The sequence below is a fragment of the Pelophylax lessonae genome (assembly GCF_965119305.1).
Source record: "Pelophylax lessonae genome assembly, chromosome: 7".
NCBI lineage: Eukaryota > Metazoa > Chordata > Amphibia > Anura > Ranidae > Pelophylax > Pelophylax lessonae.
The window spans coordinates 299,079,540-299,100,161 of NC_138774.1; the positions used below are offsets into that span (position 1 = coordinate 299,079,540).

At 46.0% G+C, this 20,622-nt stretch overlaps 1 protein-coding gene across 1 annotated transcript in view; it reads left to right on the plus strand.

Annotated features, from left to right (window-relative positions):
- EDA (ectodysplasin A) overlaps positions 1 to 20,622 on the plus strand; it is a 149,150-nt gene that overhangs the window by 119,286 nt on the left and 9,242 nt on the right. Inside the window, exons 5-7 of the mRNA XM_082263979.1 lie at positions 103 to 137; positions 12,590 to 12,641; positions 14,963 to 15,093. Of these exons, the coding sequence (XP_082120105.1) occupies positions 103 to 137; positions 12,590 to 12,641; positions 14,963 to 15,093 (218 nt within the window). The remainder of the gene's footprint in view (positions 1 to 102; positions 138 to 12,589; positions 12,642 to 14,962; positions 15,094 to 20,622) is intronic.

The following is a 20,622-nucleotide window of genomic DNA, read 5'->3' on the forward strand; positions in this document are numbered from 1 at the left end:
TGGAGCATCAAGATTGCTATTGCCTTTGATTCTGATCTGTGATAATATGCTGATTTATTTTCTTTTCTCCCCCCCCCCCCCCAAATTTCCCTTTTTCATTAGGTCCTACAGAAAAGACCATCCCTAAAGAGACTCCGGTAAGTCTTTTTCTATCCTCCTTGTTCAGTGGCCTCTCCTGCAGTTTAAGTTCTTGTTGACATTTTGATCTAAATATTATTTATTTTCAAAATTTTATAACAAAAATCAAGAAAAATGCAGGTTTTTTCACAATTTTCTGTCTTTTTTTCATTTACTTACCAAAAAATAAAACAATCCCAGCTGCGATTCGGTACCATCAAAAGAAAGCTTTGCTTGTGTACAAAAATGCTAAAAATGTAATTTGGGTACAGTGTAGCATGACTGTGTAATTGTCATTCAAAGTGCCCAGTATTGGGGGGCGGGCAGGAAGGGGGTAAAGGTGCCTGGTATTGGGGGGGCAGGAAGGGGGTAACAGTGCCCGGTATTGGGGGAGGTGGGCAGGAAGGGGGTGAAAGTGCCCATTATGGAGGGTGGGCAGGGAGAGGGTGAAAGTGCCCGGTATTGGGTGGGGGGGAGAAAGTCCCCTGGGTATTGGGGGGTAAACGTGCCTGGTATTCGGTCTGTAACTCTGATGGAAGGATTGTGAGCTCTGCTGTATGTAGGATTGTTATATGGGGGGTAGTTCTGCCCTCAGGTCTGGTGGGGGGGGGGGGGGGGGGTGCCATCAATGTGTCAGACAAGAAAAGTGGACCATTGAAGGTGTGTGTTATTTCTTAGCCTGATTGGAAACCTCCTCTGTCATTACATTGCTGGCGGGAGGAGGCGCGGCGGTGACTGGCGGTAAGCGCGTGTCTCTCACAAGGTCTCTGTCTGCTCCTCATCCCCCCCCTCTCTGTTATTTCAGTTGGTTTTGCCCCATTTTTACATCTGTTTTCTATCAGCAACTTATTGACTTCATTTTTCCTCCACTTTAAACATGACGTCCTCACGGGCTACGGCAAATAGCACCCCCTTTACATTACAGTGCAGCTCCTTTACAGGGCAGTCCCTGTTACAGTAATGTAAAGGGGGTGCTGTAATTTAAAGGGGAACTAAGGACACTGATATAAAGGGGAAGTGTGCTGTAAAGGGGGGCTGAGAACAGAGTGAATACCCCCCCCCCCCCCAAGGAAAAACAGCTGCCATAAAACCGGTCCTTCGTACCAAAAAGGTTGGGCACTGCTGCTTTAACCCCTTAATGTGAGTTGTCTGTGGGTAATGCGGGGTGTCTATGGATGGATTGGAGTTGTACTGTTAGCTAAATAACAAATAATTAAATTATGGGAAATGTGGGGTGTCTATGGGAAATGTGGGGTGTCTGAGGGGAATGTGGGGTGTCTCTGGGTAATGTGGGGTGTCTATGGATGGATTGGAGTTGTACTATTAGTTAAATAACAAAGAATTTAATTATGGGTAATGTGGGGTGTTCATGGGGAATATTGTGTGTCTGTGGGGAATGTGAGTTTTCTGTGGGTAATGTGGGGTGTCCGTGGGTAGTGTGGGGTGTCTATGGATGGAATTGGAGTTGTACTATAGGATAAATAAAGAATTTAATTATGGGTAATGTGGGGTGTCTATGGATGGATTGGAGTTGTACTAATAGATAAATAATAAAGAATTTAATTATGGGAAATGTGGGGTGTCTATGGGAAATGTGGGGTGTCTCTGGGGAATGTGGGGTGTCTCTAGGAAATGTGGGGTGTCTCTGGGGAATGTGGGGTGTCTGTGGGTAATGTGGGGTGTTTATGGATGGATTGGAGTTGTACTATTAGATAAATAACAAAGAATTTAATTAAAGGGAATGTGAGGTGTCTGTGGGTAATGTGGGGTGTCTATGGGAAATGTGGGGTATCTATAGATGGATTGGAGTTGTACTATTGGATAAATAACAGAATTGAATTATGGGTAATGTGGGGTGTCTGTGGGGAAGGTGGGGTGTCTGTGGGGAAGGTGGGTTGTCTGTGAGAAATGTGGGGTGTCTGTGGGTAATGTGGGGTGTCTATGGATGGATTGGAGTTGTACTATTGGATAAATAACGCATTTAATTAAAGGGATTGTGAGGTGTCTGTGGGGAATGTGAGGTGTCTGTGGGGAATGTGGGGTGTCTGTGGGGAATGTGGGGTGTCTGTGGGTAATGTGGGGTGTCTATGGGAAATGTGGGGTGTCTGTGGGTAATGTGGGGTGTCTGTGGATGGATTGGAGTTGTACTATTAGATAAATAACAAAGAATTTAATTATGGGGAATGTGGGGTGTCTATAGATGGATCGGAGCTGTACTATTGGATAAATAACAGAATTTAATTATGGGTAATGTGGGGTGTCTGTGGGGAAGGTGGGGTGTCTCTGGGGAATGTGGGGTGTCTCTGGGGAATGTGGGGTGTCTCTGGGGAATGTGGGGTGTCTATGGATGGATTAGAGTTGTACTATTAGATAAATAACAAAGAATTTAATTATGGGGAATGTGAGTTGTCTGTGGGTAATGTGGGGTATCTATGGGAAATGTAGGGAATGTGGGGTGTCTTTGGGAAATGTGGGGTATCTATGGGTAATGTGGGTTGTCTGTTGGGAATGTGGGGTGTCTATGGTTGGATTGGAGTTGTACTATTTGGATAAATAACAAATAATTTAATTATAGGGAATATGGGGTGTCTGTGGGGAATGTGGGGTGTCTGTGGGGAATGTGGGGTGTCTGTGGGGAATGTGGGGTGTCTGTGGGGAATGTGGGGTGTCTGTGGGTAGTGTGGGGTGTCTATGGATGGAATTGGAGTTGTACTATAGGATAAATAAAGAATTTAATTATGGGTAATGTGAGGTGTCTGTGGGTAATGTGGGGTGTCTGGGTATTGTGGGGAGTCTGTGGGTAATGTGGGGTGTCTCTGGGTAATGTGGGGTGTCTCTGGGAAATGTGGGGTGTCTCTGGGTAATGTGGGGTGTCTCTGGGTAATGTGAGGTGTCTGTGGGGAATGTGGGGTGTCTGTGGGTAATGTGGGGTGTCTATGGATGGATTGGAGTTGTACTATTAGATAAATAACAAAGAATTTAATTATGGGTAATGTGGGGTGTTCATGGGAAATATTGTGTGTCTGTGGGGAATGTGAGTTTTCTGTGGGTAATGTGGGGTGTCTATAGATGGATTGGAGTTGTACTATTGGATAAATAACAGAATTTATTTATGGGTAATGTGGGGTGTCTGTGGGGAAGGTGGGGTGTCTGTGGGGAAGGTGGGGTGTCTGTGGGGAAGGTGGGGTGTCTGTGGGGAAGGTGGGGTGTCTCTGGGTAATGTGGGGTGTCTATAGGGAATGTGGGGTGTCTATGGATGGATTGGAGTTGTACTATTGGATAAATAACAGAATTTATTTATGGGTAATGTGGGGTGTCTGTGGGGAAGGTGGGGTGTCTGTGGGGAAGGTGGGGTGTCTGTGGGGAAGGTGGGGTGTCTGTGGGGAAGGTGGGGTGTCTCTGGGTAATGTGGGGTGTCTGTGGGTAATGTGGGGGGTGTCTATGGATGGATTGGAGTTGTACTATTGGATAAATAACAAAGAATTTAATTAAAGGGAATGTGAGGTGTCTGTGGGTAATGTGGGGTGTCTGTGGGGAATGTTGGGTGTCTGTGGGGAATGTTTGGGTGTCTGTGGGGAATGTGGGGTGTCCGTGGGGAATGTGGGGTGTCCGTGGGGAATGTGGGGTGTCCGTGGGTAGTGTGGGGTGTCTATGGATGGAATTGGAGTTGTACTATTGGATAAATAAAGAATTTAATTATGGGTAATGTGGGGTGTCTGTGGGGAATGTGGGGTGTCTATGGATGGATTGGAGTTGTACTATTGGATAAATAAAGAATTTAATTATGGGTAATGGGGGGGGGGTGTCTATGGGTAATGTGGGGTATCTATGGGAGATGTGGGGTGTCTATGGGTAATGTGGGGTATCTATGGGTAATGTGGGGTATCTATGGGTAATGTGGGGTGTCTATGGGTAATGTGTGGTGTCCATGGGTAATGTGTGGTGTCCATGGGTAATGTGGGGTGTCTATGGGTAATGTGGGGTGTCTGTGGGTAATGTGGGGTGTCTGTGGATGGATTGGAGTTGTACTATTAGATAAATAACAAAGAATTTAATTATGGGTAATGTGGGGTGTTCATGGGGAATATTGTGTGTCTGTGGGGAATGTGAGTTTTCTGTGGGTAATGTGGGGTGTCTGTGGGGAATGTTGGGTGTCTGTGGGGAATGTTGGGTGTCTGTGGGGAATGTTGGGTGTCTGTGGGGAATGTTGGGTGTCTGTGGGGTGTCTGTGGGGAATGTGGGGTGTCTGTGGGGAATGTGGGGTGTCTATGGATGGATTGGAGTTGTACTATTGGATAAATAACAAAGAATTTAATTAAAGGGAATGTGAGGTGTCTGTGGGGAATGTGAGGTGTCTGTGGGGAATGTGAGGTGTCTCTGGGTAATGTGAGGTGTCTCTGGGTAATGTGGGGTGTCTATGGATGGATTGGAGTTGTACTATTGGATAAATAACAAAGAATTATGGGGAATGTGGGGTGTCTATGGGTAATGTGGGGTGTCTGTGGGGAATGTGGGGTATCTATGGGAAATGTGGGGTATCTATGGGAAATGTTGGGTGTCTGTGGGGAATGTGGGGTGTCTATGGGAAATGTGGGGTATCTATGGGGAATGTTGGGTGTCTGTGGGGAATGTTGGGTGTCTATGGATGGAATGGAGTTGTACTATTAGTTAAATAACAAAGAATTTAATTATAGGGAATGTGGGGTGTCTATGGGGAATGTGGGGTGTCTATGGGGAATGTGGGGTGTCTGGGGGGAATGTGGGGTATCTGGGGGGAATGTGGGGTGTCTGGGGGTAATGTGGGGTGTCTGGGGGTAATGTGGGGTGTCTGGGGGTAATGTGGGGTGTCTGGGGGTAATGTGGGGTGTCTATGGGTAATGTGGGGTGTCTATGGGTAATGTGGGGTGTCTATGGATAGATTAGAGTTGTACTATTAGATAAATAACAAAGAATTTAATTATGGGTAATGGGGGGTGTTTATGGGGAATGTGGGGTATCTATGGGAAATGTGGCACTGTCTATGGGGAATCTGGGGTGTCTGGGTAATGTGGGGTGTCTGTGGGTTGTACTATTGGATAAATAACAAAGAATTTGGGTAATGTGGGGTGTCTGTGGGTAGTGTGGGGTGTCTGTGGATGGATTGGAGTTGTACTATTGGATAAATAAAGAATTTAATTATGGGTAATGTGAGATGTCTGTGGGTAATGTGGGGGTATCTATGGGTAATGTGGGGTGTCTATGGGTAATGTGGGGGTATCTATGGGTAATGTGGGGGTATCTATGGGTAATGTGAGATGTCTGTGGGTAATGTGGGGGTATCTATGGGTAATGTGGGGTGTCTATGGGTAATGTGAGGTGTCTCTGGGTAATGTGGGGTGTCTATGGATGGATTGGAGTTATACTATTGGATAAATAACAAAGAATTATGGGGAATGTGGGGTGTCTATGGGTAATGTGGGGTGTCTGTGGGGAATGTGGGGTATCTATGGGAAATGTGGGGTATCTATGGGAAATGTTGGGTGTCTGTGGGGAATGTGGGGTGTCTATGGGAAATGTGGGGTATCTATGGGGAATGTTGGGTGTCTGTGGGGAATGTTGGGTGTCTATGGATGGAATGGAGTTGTACTATTAGTTAAATAACAAAGAATTTAATTATAGGGAATGTGGGGTGTCTATGGGGAATGTGGGGTGTCTATGGGGAATGTGGGGTGTCTGGGGGGAATGTGGGGTATCTGGGGGTAATGTGGGGTGTCTGGGGGTAATGTGGGGTGTCTGGGGGTAATGTGGGGTGTCTATGGGTAATGTGGGGTGTCTGGGGGTAATGTGGGGTGTCTGGGGGTAATGTGGGGTGTCTGGGGGTAATGTGGGGTGTCTGGGGGTAATGTGGGGTGTCTATGGGTAATGTGGGGTGTCTGGGGGTAATGTGGGGTGTCTATGGATGGATTAGAGTTGTACTATTAGATAAATAACAAAGAATTTAATTATGGGGAATGGGGGGTGTTTATGGGGAATGTGGGGTATCTATGGGAAATGTGGCACTGTCTATGGGTAATGTGGGGTGTCTGTGGGTTGTACTATTGGATAAATAACAAAGAATTTGGGTAATGTGGGGTGTCTGTGGGTAGTGTGGGGTGTCTGTGGATGGATTGGAGTTGTACTATTGGATAAATAAAGAATTTAATTATGGGTAATGTGAGATGTCTGTGGGTAATGTGGGGGTATCTATGGGTAATGTGGGGTGTCTATGGGTAATGTGGGGGTATCTATGGGTAATGTGGGGTGTCTATGGATGGATTGGAGCTGTACTATTGGATAAATAAAGAATTTCATTATGGGAAATGTGGCACTGTCTATGGGGAATGTGGGGTTTCTAATGGGTAATGTTGGGTATCTATGGGAGATGTGGGGTGTCTATGGGTAATGTGGGGTGTCTGTGGATGGATAGGAGTTGTACTATTAGATTTCAAAAAATTTAATTATGGGTAATGTGGGGTATCTATGGGAGATGTGGGGTGTCTATGGGTAATGTGGGGTGTTTGTGGATGGATTGGAGTTGTACTATTGGATAAATAAAGAATTTAATTATGGGTAATGTGGGGTGTCTTTGGGTAATGTGGGGTATCTATGGGAGATGTGGGGTGTCTATGGGTAATGTGGGGTATCTATGGGTAATGTGGCACTGTCTATGGGGAATGTGGGGTGTCCATGGGTAATGTGGGGTGTGTATGGGAAATTTGGGGTATCTATGGGGAATGTGGGGTGTCTATGGATGGATTGGAGTTGTACTATTAGATAAATAACAAAGAATTTAATTATGGGAAATGTGGGGTGTCGGTGGGGAATGTGGGGTGTCGGTGGGGAATGTGGGGTGTCTATGGATGGATTGGAGTTGTACTATTAGATAAATAAATAATTTAATTATGGGTAATGTGAGGTGTCTGTGGGTAATGTGGGGTATCTATAGATGGATTGGAGTTGTACTATTGGATAAATAACAGAATTTAATTATGGGTAATGTGGGGTGTCTGTGGGGAATGTGGGGTGTCTGTGGGTAATGTGGGGTGTCTATGGATTGATTGGAGTTGTACTATTGGATAAATAACAAAGAATTTAATTAAAGGGAATGTGGGGTGTCTGTGGGGAATGTGGGGTGTCGGTGGGGAATGTGAGGTGTCTGTGGGGAATGTGGGGTGTCTATGGATGGATTGGAGTTGTACTATTAGATAAATAACAAAGAATTTAATTATGGGGAATGTGGGGTGTTCATGGGGAATGTTGGGTGTCTGTGGGGAATGTTGGGTGTCTGTGGGGAATGTTGGGTGTCTGTGGGGAATGTTGGGTGTCTGTGGGGTGTCTGTGGGGAATGTGGGGTGTCCGTGGGGAATGTGGGGTGTCTGTGGGGAATGTTGGGTGTCTGTGGGGAATGTTGGGTGTCTGTGGGGAATGTTGGGTGTCTGTGGGGAATGTTGGGTGTCTGTGGGGAATGTTGGGTGTCTGTGGGGTGTCTGTGGGGAATGTGGGGTGTCCGTGGGGAATGTGGGGTGTCTATGGGTAATGTGGGGTGTCTATGGATGGATTGGAGTTGTACTATTGGATAAATAACAAAGAATTTAATTAAAGGGAATGTGAGGTGTCTGTGGGTAATGTGGGGTGTCTGTGGGTAATGTGGGGTGTCTCTGGGGAATGTGGGGTGTCTATGGATGGATTGGAGTTGTACTATTGGATAAATAAAGAATTTAATTATGGGTAATGGGGGGTGTCTATGGGGAATGTGGGGTGTCTGTGGGTAATGTGGGGTGTCTGTGGAATGGATTGGAGTTTTACTATTGGATAAATAACAAAGAATTATGGGGAATGTGGGGTGTCTATGGGTAATGTTGGGTGTCTGTGGGGAATGTGGGGTGTCTATGGATGGATTGGAGTTGTACTATTGGATAAATAAAGAATTTAATTATGGGTAATGGGGGGTGTCTATGGGGAATGTGGGGTGTCTGTGGGTAATGTGGGGTGTCTGTGGAATGGATTGGAGTTTTACTATTGGATAAATAACAAAGAATTATGGGGAAGGTGGGGTATCTATGGGGAATGTTGGGTGTCTGTGGGGAATGTGGGGTGTCTATGGATGGAATGGAGTTGTACTATTAGTTAAATAACCAAGAATTTAATTATGGGTAATGGGGGGTGTTTATGGGGAATGTGGGGTATCTATGGGAAATGTGGCACTGTCTATGGGGAATCTGGGGTGTCCATGGGTAATGTGGGGAGTCTATGGGAAATTTGGGGTATCTATGGGTAATGTGGGGTGTCTATGGATGGATTGGAGTTGTACTATTGGATAAATAACAAAGAATTTAATTAAAGGGAATGTGAGGTGTCTGTGGGGAATGTGGGGTGTCTATGGATGGATTGGAGTTGTACTATTAGATAAATAACAAAGAATTTAATTATGGGTAATGTGGGGTGTCTATAGGTAATGTGGGGTGTCTATGGGTAATGTGGGGTGTCTGTGGGTAATGTGGGGTGTCTGTGGGTAATGTGGGGTGTCTATAGATGGATTGGAGTTGTACTATTGGATAAATAACAGAATTTAATTATGGGTAATGTGGGGTGTCTGTGGGGAATGTGGGGTGTCTATGGATTGATTGGAGTTGTGCTATTGGATAAATAACAAAGAATTTAATTAAAGGGAATGTGGGGTGTCTGTGGGGAATGTGGGGTGTCTGTGGGGAATGTGGGGTGTCTGTGGGTAATGTGGGGTGTCTGTGGGGAATGTGGGGTGTCTGTGGGTAATGTGGGGTGTCTGTGGGGAATGTGGGGTGTCTGTGGGTAATGTGGGGTGTCTGTGGGGAATGTGGGGTGTCTATGGATGGATTGGAGTTGTACTATTAGATAAATAACAAAGAATTTAATTATGGGTAATGTGGGGTGTTCATGGGGAATATTGTGTGTCTGTGGGGAATGTGAGTTTTCTGTGGGTAATGTGGGGTGTCTGTGGGTAATGTGGGGTGTCTATAGGGAATGTGGGGTGTCTATGGATGGATGGGAGTTGTACTATTGGATAAATAACAGAATTTAATTATGGGTAATGTGGGGTGTCTGTGGGGAAGGTGGGGTGTCTGTGGGGAAGGTGGGGTGTCTGTGGGGAAGGTGGGGTGTCTGTGGGGAAGGTGTGGGGAAGGTGGGGTGTCTGTGGGGAAGGTGGGGTGTCTGTGGGGAAGGTGGGGTGTCTGTGGGGAAGGTGGGGTGTCTGTGGGGAAGGTGGGGTGTCTCTGGGTAATGTGGGGTGTCTATGGATTGATTGGAGTTGTACTATTGGATAAATAACAAAGAATTTAATTAAAGGGAATGTGGGGTGTCTGTGGGGAATGTGAGGTGTCTGTGGGGAATGTGGGGTGTCTATGGATGGATTGGAGTTGTACTATCGGATAAACAAAGAATTTAATTATGGGTAATGTGGGGTGTCTATGGGTAATGTGGCACTGTCTATGGGGAATGTGGGGTGTCCATGGGTAATGTGGGGTGTCTATGGGAAATTTGGGGTATCTATGGGTAATGTGGGGTGTCTATGGATGGATTGGAGTTGTACTATTAGATAAATAACAAAGAATTTAATTATGGGTAATGTGGGGTGTTCATGGGAAATATTGTGTGTCTGTGGGGAATGTGAGTTTTCTGTGGGTAATGTGGGGTGTCTGTGGGTAATGTGGGGTGTCTGTGGGTAATGTGGGGTGTCTATAGATGGATTGGAGTTGTACTATTGGATAAATAACAGAATTTTATTATGGGTAATGTGGGGTGTCTGTGGGGAAGGTGGGGGGTCTATGGGGAATGTGGCACTGTCTATGGGGAATGTGGGGTGTCCATGGGTAATGTGGGGTGTGTATGGGAAATTTGGGGTATCTATGGGTAATGTGGGGTGTCTATGGATGGATTGGAGTTGTACTATATGATAAATAACAAAGAATTTAATTATGGGAAATGTGGTGTGTCGGTGGGGAATGTGGTGTGTCGGTGGGGAATGTGGGGTGTCGGTGGGGAATGTGGGGTGTCTATGGATGGATTGGAGTTGTACTATTAGATAAATAAATAATTTAATTATGGGTAATGTGGGGTGTCTGTGGGTAATGTGGGGTGTCTATAGATGGATCGGAGTTGTACTATTGGATAAATAACAGAATTTAATTATGGGTAATGTGGGGTGTCTGTGGGGAAGGTAGGGTGTCTATGGGAAATGTGGGGTGTCTCTGGGTAATGTGGGGTGTCTATGGATTGATTGGAGTTGTACTATTGGATAAATAACAAAGAATTTAATTAAAGGGAATGTGGGGTGTCTCTGGGTAATGTGGGGTGTCTATGGGAAATGTGGGGTGTCTCTGGGTAATGTGGGGTGTCTATGGGTAATGTTGGGTGTCTGTGGGGAATGTGGGGTGTCTATGGGAAATGTGGGGTGTCTATGGGGAATGTTGGGTGTCTGTGGGGAATGTGGGGTGTCTATGGATGGAATGGAGTTGTACTATTAGTTAAATAACAAAGAATTTAATTATAGGGAATGTGGGGTGTCTATGGGGAATGTGGGGTGGGTAATGTGGGGTGGGTAATGTGGGGTGTCTGTGGATGGATTAGAGTTGTACTATTGGATAAATAACAAAGAATTTAATTATGGGTAATGGGGGGTGTTTATGGGGAATCTGGGGTGTCCATGGGTAATGTGGGGTGTCTGTGGGTAATGTGGGGTGTCTGTGGATGGATTGGAGTTGTACTATTAGATAAATAACAAAGAATTGAATTATGGCTAATGTGGGGAGTCTGTGGGTAATGTGAGTTGTCTGTGGGGAATGTGGGGTGTCTGTGGCTAATGTGGGGTGTCTGTGGATAATGTGGGGTGTCTATGGATGGATTGGAGTTGTACTATTGGATAAATAACAAAGAATTTAATTATGGGTAATGTGAGTGGTCTGTGGGGAATGTGGGGGTATCTATGGGAAATGTGGGGTATCTATGGGTAATGTGGGGGTATCTATGGGTAATGTGGGGTGTCTGTGGGGAATGTGGGGTGTCTATGGGAAATGTGGGGTGTCTATGGGTAATGTGGGGTGTCTATGGGTAATGTGGGGTGTCTCTGGGGAATGTGGGGTGTCTATGGAATGGATTGGAGTTGTACTATTGGATAAATAAAGAATTTAATTATGGGAAATGTGGCACTGTCTATGGGTAATGTGGGGTGTCTGTGGATGGATAGGAGTTGTACTATTAGATTTCAAAAAATTTAATTATGGGTAATGTGGGGTGTCTATGGGTAATGTGGGGTGTCTATGGGTAATGTGGGGTGTCTGTGGGTAATGTGGGGTGTCTATGGGTAATGTGGGGTGTTTGTGGGGAATGTGGGGTGTCTGTGGATGGATTGGAGTTGTACTATTGGATAAATAACAAAGAATTTAATTATGGGTAATGTGGGGTGTCTATGGGTAATGTGGGGTGTCTATGGGTAATGTGGGGTGTCTGTGGATGGATAGGAGTTGTACTATTAGATTTCAAAAAATTTAATTATGGGTAATGTGGGGTATCTATGGGTAATGTGGGGTGTCTATGGGTAATGTGGGGTGTCTATGGGTAATGTGGGGTGTCTATGGGTAATGTGGGGTGTTTGTGGGGAATGTGGGGTGTCTGTGGATGGATTGGAGTTGTACTATTGGATAAATAACAAAGAATTTAATTATGGGTAATGTGGGGTATCTATGGGGAATGTGGGGTGTCTGTGGGGAATGTGGGGTGTCTGTGGGTAATGTGGGGTGTCTATGGATGGATTGGAGTTGTACTATTGGATAAATAACAAAGAATTTAATTATGGGTAATGTGGGAAATGTGAGGTCTGTGGATAATGTGGGGCGTCTGTGGGGAGTGTGGGGTGTCTATGGATGGATCGAAGTTGTGCTATTGGATGAATAACAAAGAATTTAATTTCACCAAACAGATGTGTTATTGGATGAAAAACAAAGACGACTCACCACCACTCCGATCCATCCATAGACATTCCCTATAGACACTCCGCTCTAACAAGCACCTCTATGGATCGGAGCACCGATGGGCCTTTTGTCCTTCTCCTACCCATAGGATACCCCACTGACACTTCCACAATGGGTGGATAAAGTCTTTCACTGATCAGTACAGGTAAAGGCCACCTATAGGCTCAGCCCCCCCCCCCCCCCCCCCCGCCTCCCTGTATCTGGTGGGTGAGGGATGATGAATACCCTTCACATAAAGCCAAGCTGAATGGCTGGCATGGAAAGTGCCAGAAATCCCCCCCCCCCTCCCCCCCACCTCCTCTGGGAGAAGACTTTTTGTGTCTCATTAGTAATGTGCTTCTCATTCTACTTTGCACCTCATAATAAAGAATATTCATCTCTTCATACAATTATATAGAAGGGAATTGTGAAAATGAAGTTCATCTGCTGAGCGATTGTTTCTCTTTCAGCCCGCTGTCGTCCATCTGCAGGGCCAGGGCTCAGCCATACAAGTGAAGAATGGTAAGAACTCAATGCCAATTATTGGATGGTTTATGTGCCGCCATATTTACACCTCTGAAAAAGCTGGACTGGGTATGTGTGGATCATTAGAGGCCGGGGAAAACGCTGCAAAGGATTTACCTGTACAATGGAAATCTGGGGGTGGACCAATTAAAGTGGGTGTGGTCAGGGATGTTGGGCCAATCAGATAAATCACAAAGTTATCGCTCCGTTGACTGTCTGGAGATCGCTCCGTTGACTGTCTGGAGATCGCTCCGTTGACTGTCTGGAGATCACTCCGTTGACTGTCTGGAGATCCCTCCGTTGACTGTCTGGAGATCCCTCCGTTGACTGTCTGGAGATCGCTCCGTTGACTGTCTGGAGATCGCTCCGTTGACTGTCTGGAGATCGCTCCGTTGACTGTCTGGAGATCGCTCCGTTGACTGTCTGGAGATCCCTCCGTTGACTGTCTGGAGATCGCTCCGTTGACTGTCTGGAGATCGCTCCGTTGACTGTCTGGAGATCGCTCCGTTGACTGTCTGGAGATCGCTCCGTTGACTGTCTGGAGATCGCTCCGTTGACTGTCTGGAGATCGCTCCGTTGACTGTCTGGAGATCGCTCCGTTGACTGTCTGGAGATCGCTCCGTTGACTGTCTGGAGATCGCTCCGTTGACTGTCTGGAGATCGCTCCGTTGACTGTCTGGAGATCCCTCCGTTGACTGTCTGGAGATCCCTCCGTTGACTGTCTGGAGATCCCTCCGTTGACTGTCTGGAGATCCCTCCGTTGACTGTCTGGAGATCCCTCCGTTGACTGTCTGGAGATTGCTCCGTTGACTGTCTGGAGATTGCTCCGTTGACTGTCTGGAGATCGCTCCGTTGACTGTCTGGAGATCGCTCCGTTGACTGTCTGGAGATCGCTCCGTTGACTGTCTGGAGATTGCTCCGTTGACTGTCTGGAGATTGCTCCGTTGACTGTCTGGAGATCCCTCCGTTGACTGTCTGGAGATCCCTCCGTTGACTGTCTGGAGATCCCTCCGTTGACTGTCTGGAGATCCCTCCGTTGACTGTCTGGAGATCCCTCCGTTGACTGTCTGGAGATTGCTCCGTTGACTGTCTGGAGATTGCTCCGTTGACTGTCTGGAGATCGCTCCGTTGACTGTCTGGAGATCCCTCCGTTGACTGTCTGGAGATCGCTCCGTTGACTGTCTGGAGATCGCTCCGTTGACTGTCTGGAGATCACTCCGTTGACTGTCTGGAGATCCCTCCGTTGACTGTCTGGAGATCCCTCCGTTGACTGTCTGGAGATCGCTCCGTTGACTGTCTGGAGATCGCTCCGTTGACTGTCTGGAGATCGCTCCGTTGACTGTCTGGAGATCGCTCCGTTGACTGTCTGGAGATCCCTCCGTTGACTGTCTGGAGATCGCTCCGTTGACTGTCTGGAGATCGCTCCGTTGACTGTCTGGAGATCGCTCCGTTGACTGTCTGGAGATCGCTCCGTTGACTGTCTGGAGATCGCTCCGTTGACTGTCTGGAGATCGCTCCGTTGACTGTCTGGAGATCGCTCCGTTGACTGTCTGGAGATCGCTCCGTTGACTGTCTGGAGATCGCTCCGTTGACTGTCTGGAGATCGCTCCGTTGACTGTCTGGAGATCCCTCCGTTGACTGTCTGGAGATCCCTCCGTTGACTGTCTGGAGATCCCTCCGTTGACTGTCTGGAGATCCCTCCGTTGACTGTCTGGAGATCCCTCCGTTGACTGTCTGGAGATCCCTCCGTTGACTGTCTGGAGATTGCTCCGTTGACTGTCTGGAGATTGCTCCGTTGACTGTCTGGAGATCGCTCCGTTGACTGTCTGGAGATCCCTCCGTTGACTGTCTGGAGATCCCTCCGTTGACTGTCTGGAGATCCCTCCGTTGACTGTCTGGAGATCCCTCCGTTGACTGTCTGGAGATCGCTCCGTTGACTGTCTGGAGATCGCTCCGTTGACTGTCTGGAGATCGCTCCGTTGACTGTCTGGAGATCGCTCCGTTGACTGTCGTGATGTAGAACAGGGATCCTCAAACTACGGCCCTCCAGCTGTTGCGGAACTACATATCCATTGTAAAACTGACATTCACAGCCATGACTAGGCATGATGGGAATTGTAGTTCCTAGTTCTTGAACAACTGGAGGGCCATAGTTTGAAGAGACCTGGTGTAGAAAGAAGCAGCACTATGTTTCTTATCACATGATCCTATCAGAGAAAGTTCCAGTGAGGTTGATATGAATTGTACATGTTTCTGTCTGTTGATTATCTGCTGTTATTAGTAACATATACTGAGTGACTACATTTTCTCACACTGAGATCTTGCAGGTGGAATCCTTCATGACTGGTCATGGACGGCCATCAATCACAGGGTGTTCAAGCTGCACACCCGCAGCGGAGAACTGGAGGTGCTGGTGGATGGTACCTACCTCATCTATAGTCAGGTAGAAGTGAGTACGGTCTTGGGCCTAACTCCTACTTTCGTGTTGTATTGAAAAATGTTTTGCCATTACACTATAGTATACAATGTACGGTGAAAGGTTGGTGGACATGTGACCAGCCTATATGAGCTTTGTTGGGACATGTGACCAGCCTATATGAGCTTTGTTGGACATGTGACCAGCCTATATGAGCTTTGTTGGACATGTGACCAGCCTATATGAGCTTTGTTGGGACATGTGACCAGCCTATATGAGCTTTGTTGGACATGTGACCAGCCTATATGAGCTTTGTTGGGACATGTGACCAGCCTATATGAGCTTTGTTGGGACATGTGACCAGCCAATATGAGCTTTGTTGGGACATGTGACCAGCCTATATGAGCTTTGTTGGACATGTGACCAGCCTATATGAGCTTTGTTGGGACATGTGACCAGCCTATATGAGCTTTGTTGGGACATGTGACCAGCCTATATGAGCTTTGTTGGGACATGTGACCAGCCAATATGAGCTTTGTTGGGACATGTGACCAGCCTATATGAGCTTTGTTGGGACATGTGACCAGCCTATATGAGCTTTGTTGGACATGTGACCAGCCTATATGAGCTTTGTTGGGACATGTGACCAGCCTATATGAGCTTTGTTGGGACATGTGACCAGCCTATATGAGCTTTGTTGGACATGTGACCAGCCTATATGAGCTTTGTTGGACATGTGACCAGCCTATATGAGCTTTGTTGGGACATGTGACCAGCCTATATGAGCTTTGTTGGACATGTGACCAGCCTATATGAGCTTTGTTGGACATGTGACCAGCCTATATGAGCTTTGTTGGACAGTCTATTAGAGATCCATGGCCAATAATATGGATTTGCCCCTCTTCACAGCTGTAAAAGCCATCACCTCTGGGAAGGCTTTCCACAAGACTTTGGAGGGTGTCTGTGGGAATTTGTGAGGTCAAGTACTGATGTTGGATGAACAGATCTAACTCACTACTGGCCTTCAAATTCTTCTCAAAGGTGATCAGTAGGGATGAGGTCAGGGCTCTGTGCAGGACACTCACTTCCTCCACACCAAACTGGTCACACCATGTCTTTATGGAGCTGGCTTCATACCCAAGGGGGGGGGAGGGAGGGTGTTGGGCACAGATATGCTGGAACAGAAAAGGGTCTTCACCAAACTGTTATCATTGTCTAACACATAGTCTAAATCTAGTCATTTTGTCTAAATCAGTGGTCTTCAAACCTTCTGGACGAAGGACCAGTTTACTCTCACTGACACCAGGGCACTTTTTTAAATCCCACTGGCCACAGTCTGGCCCCTCTAAAGCCTCAAGAACAGTAAACAGTGCCCCCATCATTGGTTTAAGTTGAAGGAATAGTGCCCTACTGTTGATTTCTGTGGCAGGAATGGTGCCCCATTATTGTTGTCTAGTGGGAGGAATAGTGCCTCATCATTGGTGTCAGTGGGAGGAATAGTGCCCCATCATTGGTGTCAGTGGGAGGAATAGTGCCCCATCATTGGTGTCAGTGGGAGGAATAGTGTCCCATCATTGGTGTCAGTGGGAGGAATAGTGTCCCATCATTGGTGTCAGTGGCAGGAATAGTGTCCCATCATTGGTGTCAGTGGGAGGAATAGTGCCCCATCATTGGTGTCAGTGGCAGGAATAGTGCCTCATCATTGGTGTCAGTGGGAGGAATAGTGCCCCATCATTGGTGTCAGTGGCAGGAATAGTGTCCCATCATTGGTGTCAGTGGGAGGAATAGTGCCCCATCCTTGGTGTCAGTGGGAGGAATAGTGCCCCATCATTGGTGTCAGTGGGAGGAATAGTGCCCCATCATTGGTGTCAGTGGCAGGAATAGTACCCCATCATTGGTGTCAGTGGGAGGAATAGTGCCCCATCATTGGTATCAGTGGGAGGAATAGTGCCCCATCATTGGTATCAGTGGGAGGAATAGTGCCCCATCATTGGTGTCAGTGGCAGGAATAGTGTCCCATCATTGGTGTCAGTGGGAGGAATAGTGCCCCATCATTGGTGTCAGTGGGAGGAATAGTGCCCCATCATTGGTGTCAGTGGGAGGAATAGTGCCCCATCATTGGTGTCAGTGGCAGGAATAGTGCCCCATCATTGGTGTCAGTGGGAGGAATAGTGCCCCATCATTGGTGTCAGTGGGAGGAATGGTGTGCCATTATTGGTGTCTAGTGGGTGGCATGGGTCCCCTTTCGGCCTGCGGGCCACAGTTTGGAGACCACTTGTCTAAATTGTCTAACATATAGTACGTTATATTACATTTGAGATTTCATGGCTATGTGCTTGATTTTATACCCATGGCTTTGGAAAGAGATGTTCAACAAGTTCTTATAGGTGTGATGGTCAGGGGTCCTCAAAAGTTTAGACCAGGGATCCTCAAACTATGGTCCTCCAGCTGTTACAGAACTACAAATCCCTTGAGGCATTGTAAAACTCTGACATTTACAGATATGACTGCGCATGATGGGAATTGTAGTTCCTGAACAACAGGAGGGCCATAATTTGAAGACCCCTGGTTTAGACCATATATAGTGTATGAAATTGGACAGAAAAAAAAAAACTACTTAAGGAGGACCCTTCCAAGGCAAGCAGAGTCCACCTTTTTGCCAGCTCTTCAAAACAAATATTTTTAGAAAGCTAATTGCAAAATCACTCGTCCAGAAATAAAATGAATGAAAATACTTTGATCCTGGCCTCTGAGGTAAATGTGGGGTCGCCGTGCCTCTGGCCATAGCCGGAAACTCAAAATCCCACCAGGAATGCTCTCTTGTAAAGGACTGATTCTGAGCTCCCAGATGACTTCAACGGCACCTCTCAGAAGACCGAACCAAAGTATTTATTGGGGGCGAAAAGTTTGTTTACAAATTGCATTTTAAAGCCATTTGAATTGGGGGTGGGGGGGGGGCTGGCAAAGTATTTACAGTGCCTTGCAAAAGTATTCACACCCCTTGAAATTTCCCACATTTTCTCATGTTATAACCAAAAAATTTATTGTATTGGGATTTTATGTGATAGACCGACACAAAGTGGCCATAATTGTGAATTGAAAGGAAAATGATACAAATATTTATCTGTCTGTAATCAGATACATGCTTAGGGGTGTGGAAATGTGTTAAAAAAAAGTACTTGTCCAAGGGTCCCAATTTACATGTCCTGATACAAAAAAAAAAAAAATTAAACCCTTCCTATTTTTCATGCTGGGACAATTTAGTTTTCAAAAGCCGCAGAGATTTTTTTAAAACCACCTCTGCCTAATTTAAAAAAAGGGGGCTTTATGGCAACCTAAACCTTTAATGTTTTTATTTTTTGCTAAAAAATTCTTAGAACCCCAAATATATACACACACACACACACACACACACACACACACACACACACACACACACACACACACACACACACACACACACGTACAGTCAGGTTCATAAATATTGGGACATCGACACAATTCTAATCTTTTTGGCTCTATACACCACCACAATGGATTTGAAATTTAAACAAACAAGATGTGCTTTAACTGCAGACTTTCATTTTTAATTTGAGGGTATTTACATCCAAATCAGGTGATCGGTGTAGGAATTACAACAGTTTGTATATGTGCCTCACACTTTTTAAGGGACCAAAAGTAATGGGACAATTGGCTGCTTAGCTGTTCCATGGCCAGGTGTGTGTTATTCCCTCATTATCCCATTTACAAGGAGCAGATAAAAGGTCCAGAGTTCATTTCAAGTGTGCTATTTGCATTTGGAATCTGTTGCTGTCAACTCTCAATATGAGATCCAAAGAGCTGTCACCATCAGTGAAGCAAGCCATCATTAGACTGAAAAAACAAAACAAACCCATCAGAGAGATAGCAAAAACATTAGGTGTGGCCAAATCAATTGTTTGGAACATCCTTAAAAAGAAAGAACGCACCGGTGAGCTCAGCAACACCAGAAGACCACGGAAAACAACTGTGGTGGATGACCGAAGAATTCTTTCCCTGGTGAAGAAAACACCCTTCACAACAGTTGGCCAGATCAGGAACACTCTCCAGGAGGTAGGTGTATGTGTGTCAGATCAAGAACACTCTCCAGGAGGTAGGTGTATGTGTGTCAGAACAAGAACACTCTCCAGGAGGTAGGTGTATGTGTGTTAAAGTCAACAATCAAGAGAAGACTTCACCAGAGTGAATACAGAGGGTTCACCACAAGATGTAAACCATTGGTGAGCCTCAAAAACAGGAAGGCCAGATTAGAGTTTGCCAAACCACATCTAAAAAAGCCTTCACAGTTCTGGAACATCCTATGGACAGATGAGATCAAGATCAACTTGTAGCAGAGTGATGGGAAGAGAAGAGCATGGAGAAGGAAAGGAACTGCTCATGATCCAAAGCATACCACCTCATCAGTGAAGCATGGTGGTGGTAGTGTCATGGCGTGGGCATGTATGGCTGCCAATGGAACTGGTTCTCTTGTATTTATTGATGACGTGACTGCTGACAGAAGCAGCAGGATGAATTCTGAAGTGTTTCGGGGAATATTATCTGCTCATATTCAGCCAAATGCTTCAGAACTCATTGGACGGCGCTTCACAGTGCAGATGGACAATGACCCGAAGCATACTGCGAAAGCAACCAAAGAGATTTTTAAAAGAAAGAAGTGGAATGTTATGCAATGGCCAAGTCACTCACCTGACCTGAATCCGATTGAGCATGCATTTCACTTGCTGAAGATAAAACTGAAGGGAAAATGCCCCAAGAACAAGCAGGAACTGAAGACAGTTGCAGTAGAGGCCTGGCAGAGCATCACCAGGGATGAAGCCCAGCGTCTGGTGATGTCTATGCATTCCAGACTTCAGGCTGTAATTCACTGCGAAGGATTTGCAACCAAGTATTAAAAAGTGAAAGTTTGATTTATGATTGTTAATCTGTCCCATTACTTTTGGTCCCTTAAAAAGTGGGAGGCACATATACAAAGTGTTGTAATTCCTATACCGTTCACCTGATTTGGATGTAAATTCCCTCAAATTAAAGCTGAAAGTCTGCAGTTAAAGCACATCTTGTTTGTTTCATTTCAAATCCATTGTGGTGGTGTATAGAGCCAAAAAGATTAGAATTGTGTCCATGTCCCAATATTTATGGACCTGACTGTACATATATATACACATATAGTTTTAAAGCAGATTATGGCCCTCCAGTTGTTCAGGAACTACAATTCCCATCATGTCTGTTAATGTCAGAGTTTTACAATGCCTCATGGGAAGTGTAGTTCACTGGAGGGCCGTAGTTTGAGGATCCCTGATCTACAGAATAAATTGGTGAGTGTTGAAAAACGGATGCGCAAATACCTTGCTGCGATTTTTTTTCTCTGTCGCTCATTGACAGACGTAGTCCTCTTTGATTCACATCAATTGGGTTATGTTGTCTCCGCAGGAGTAGGACTAGGCAGAAAGAAAAAACGTTCTGGCTCCACCCTAGGGGCAGTCCCAGAGGGTATATCCTCCCTCTCTCTGCTACAGGGAATCAGTT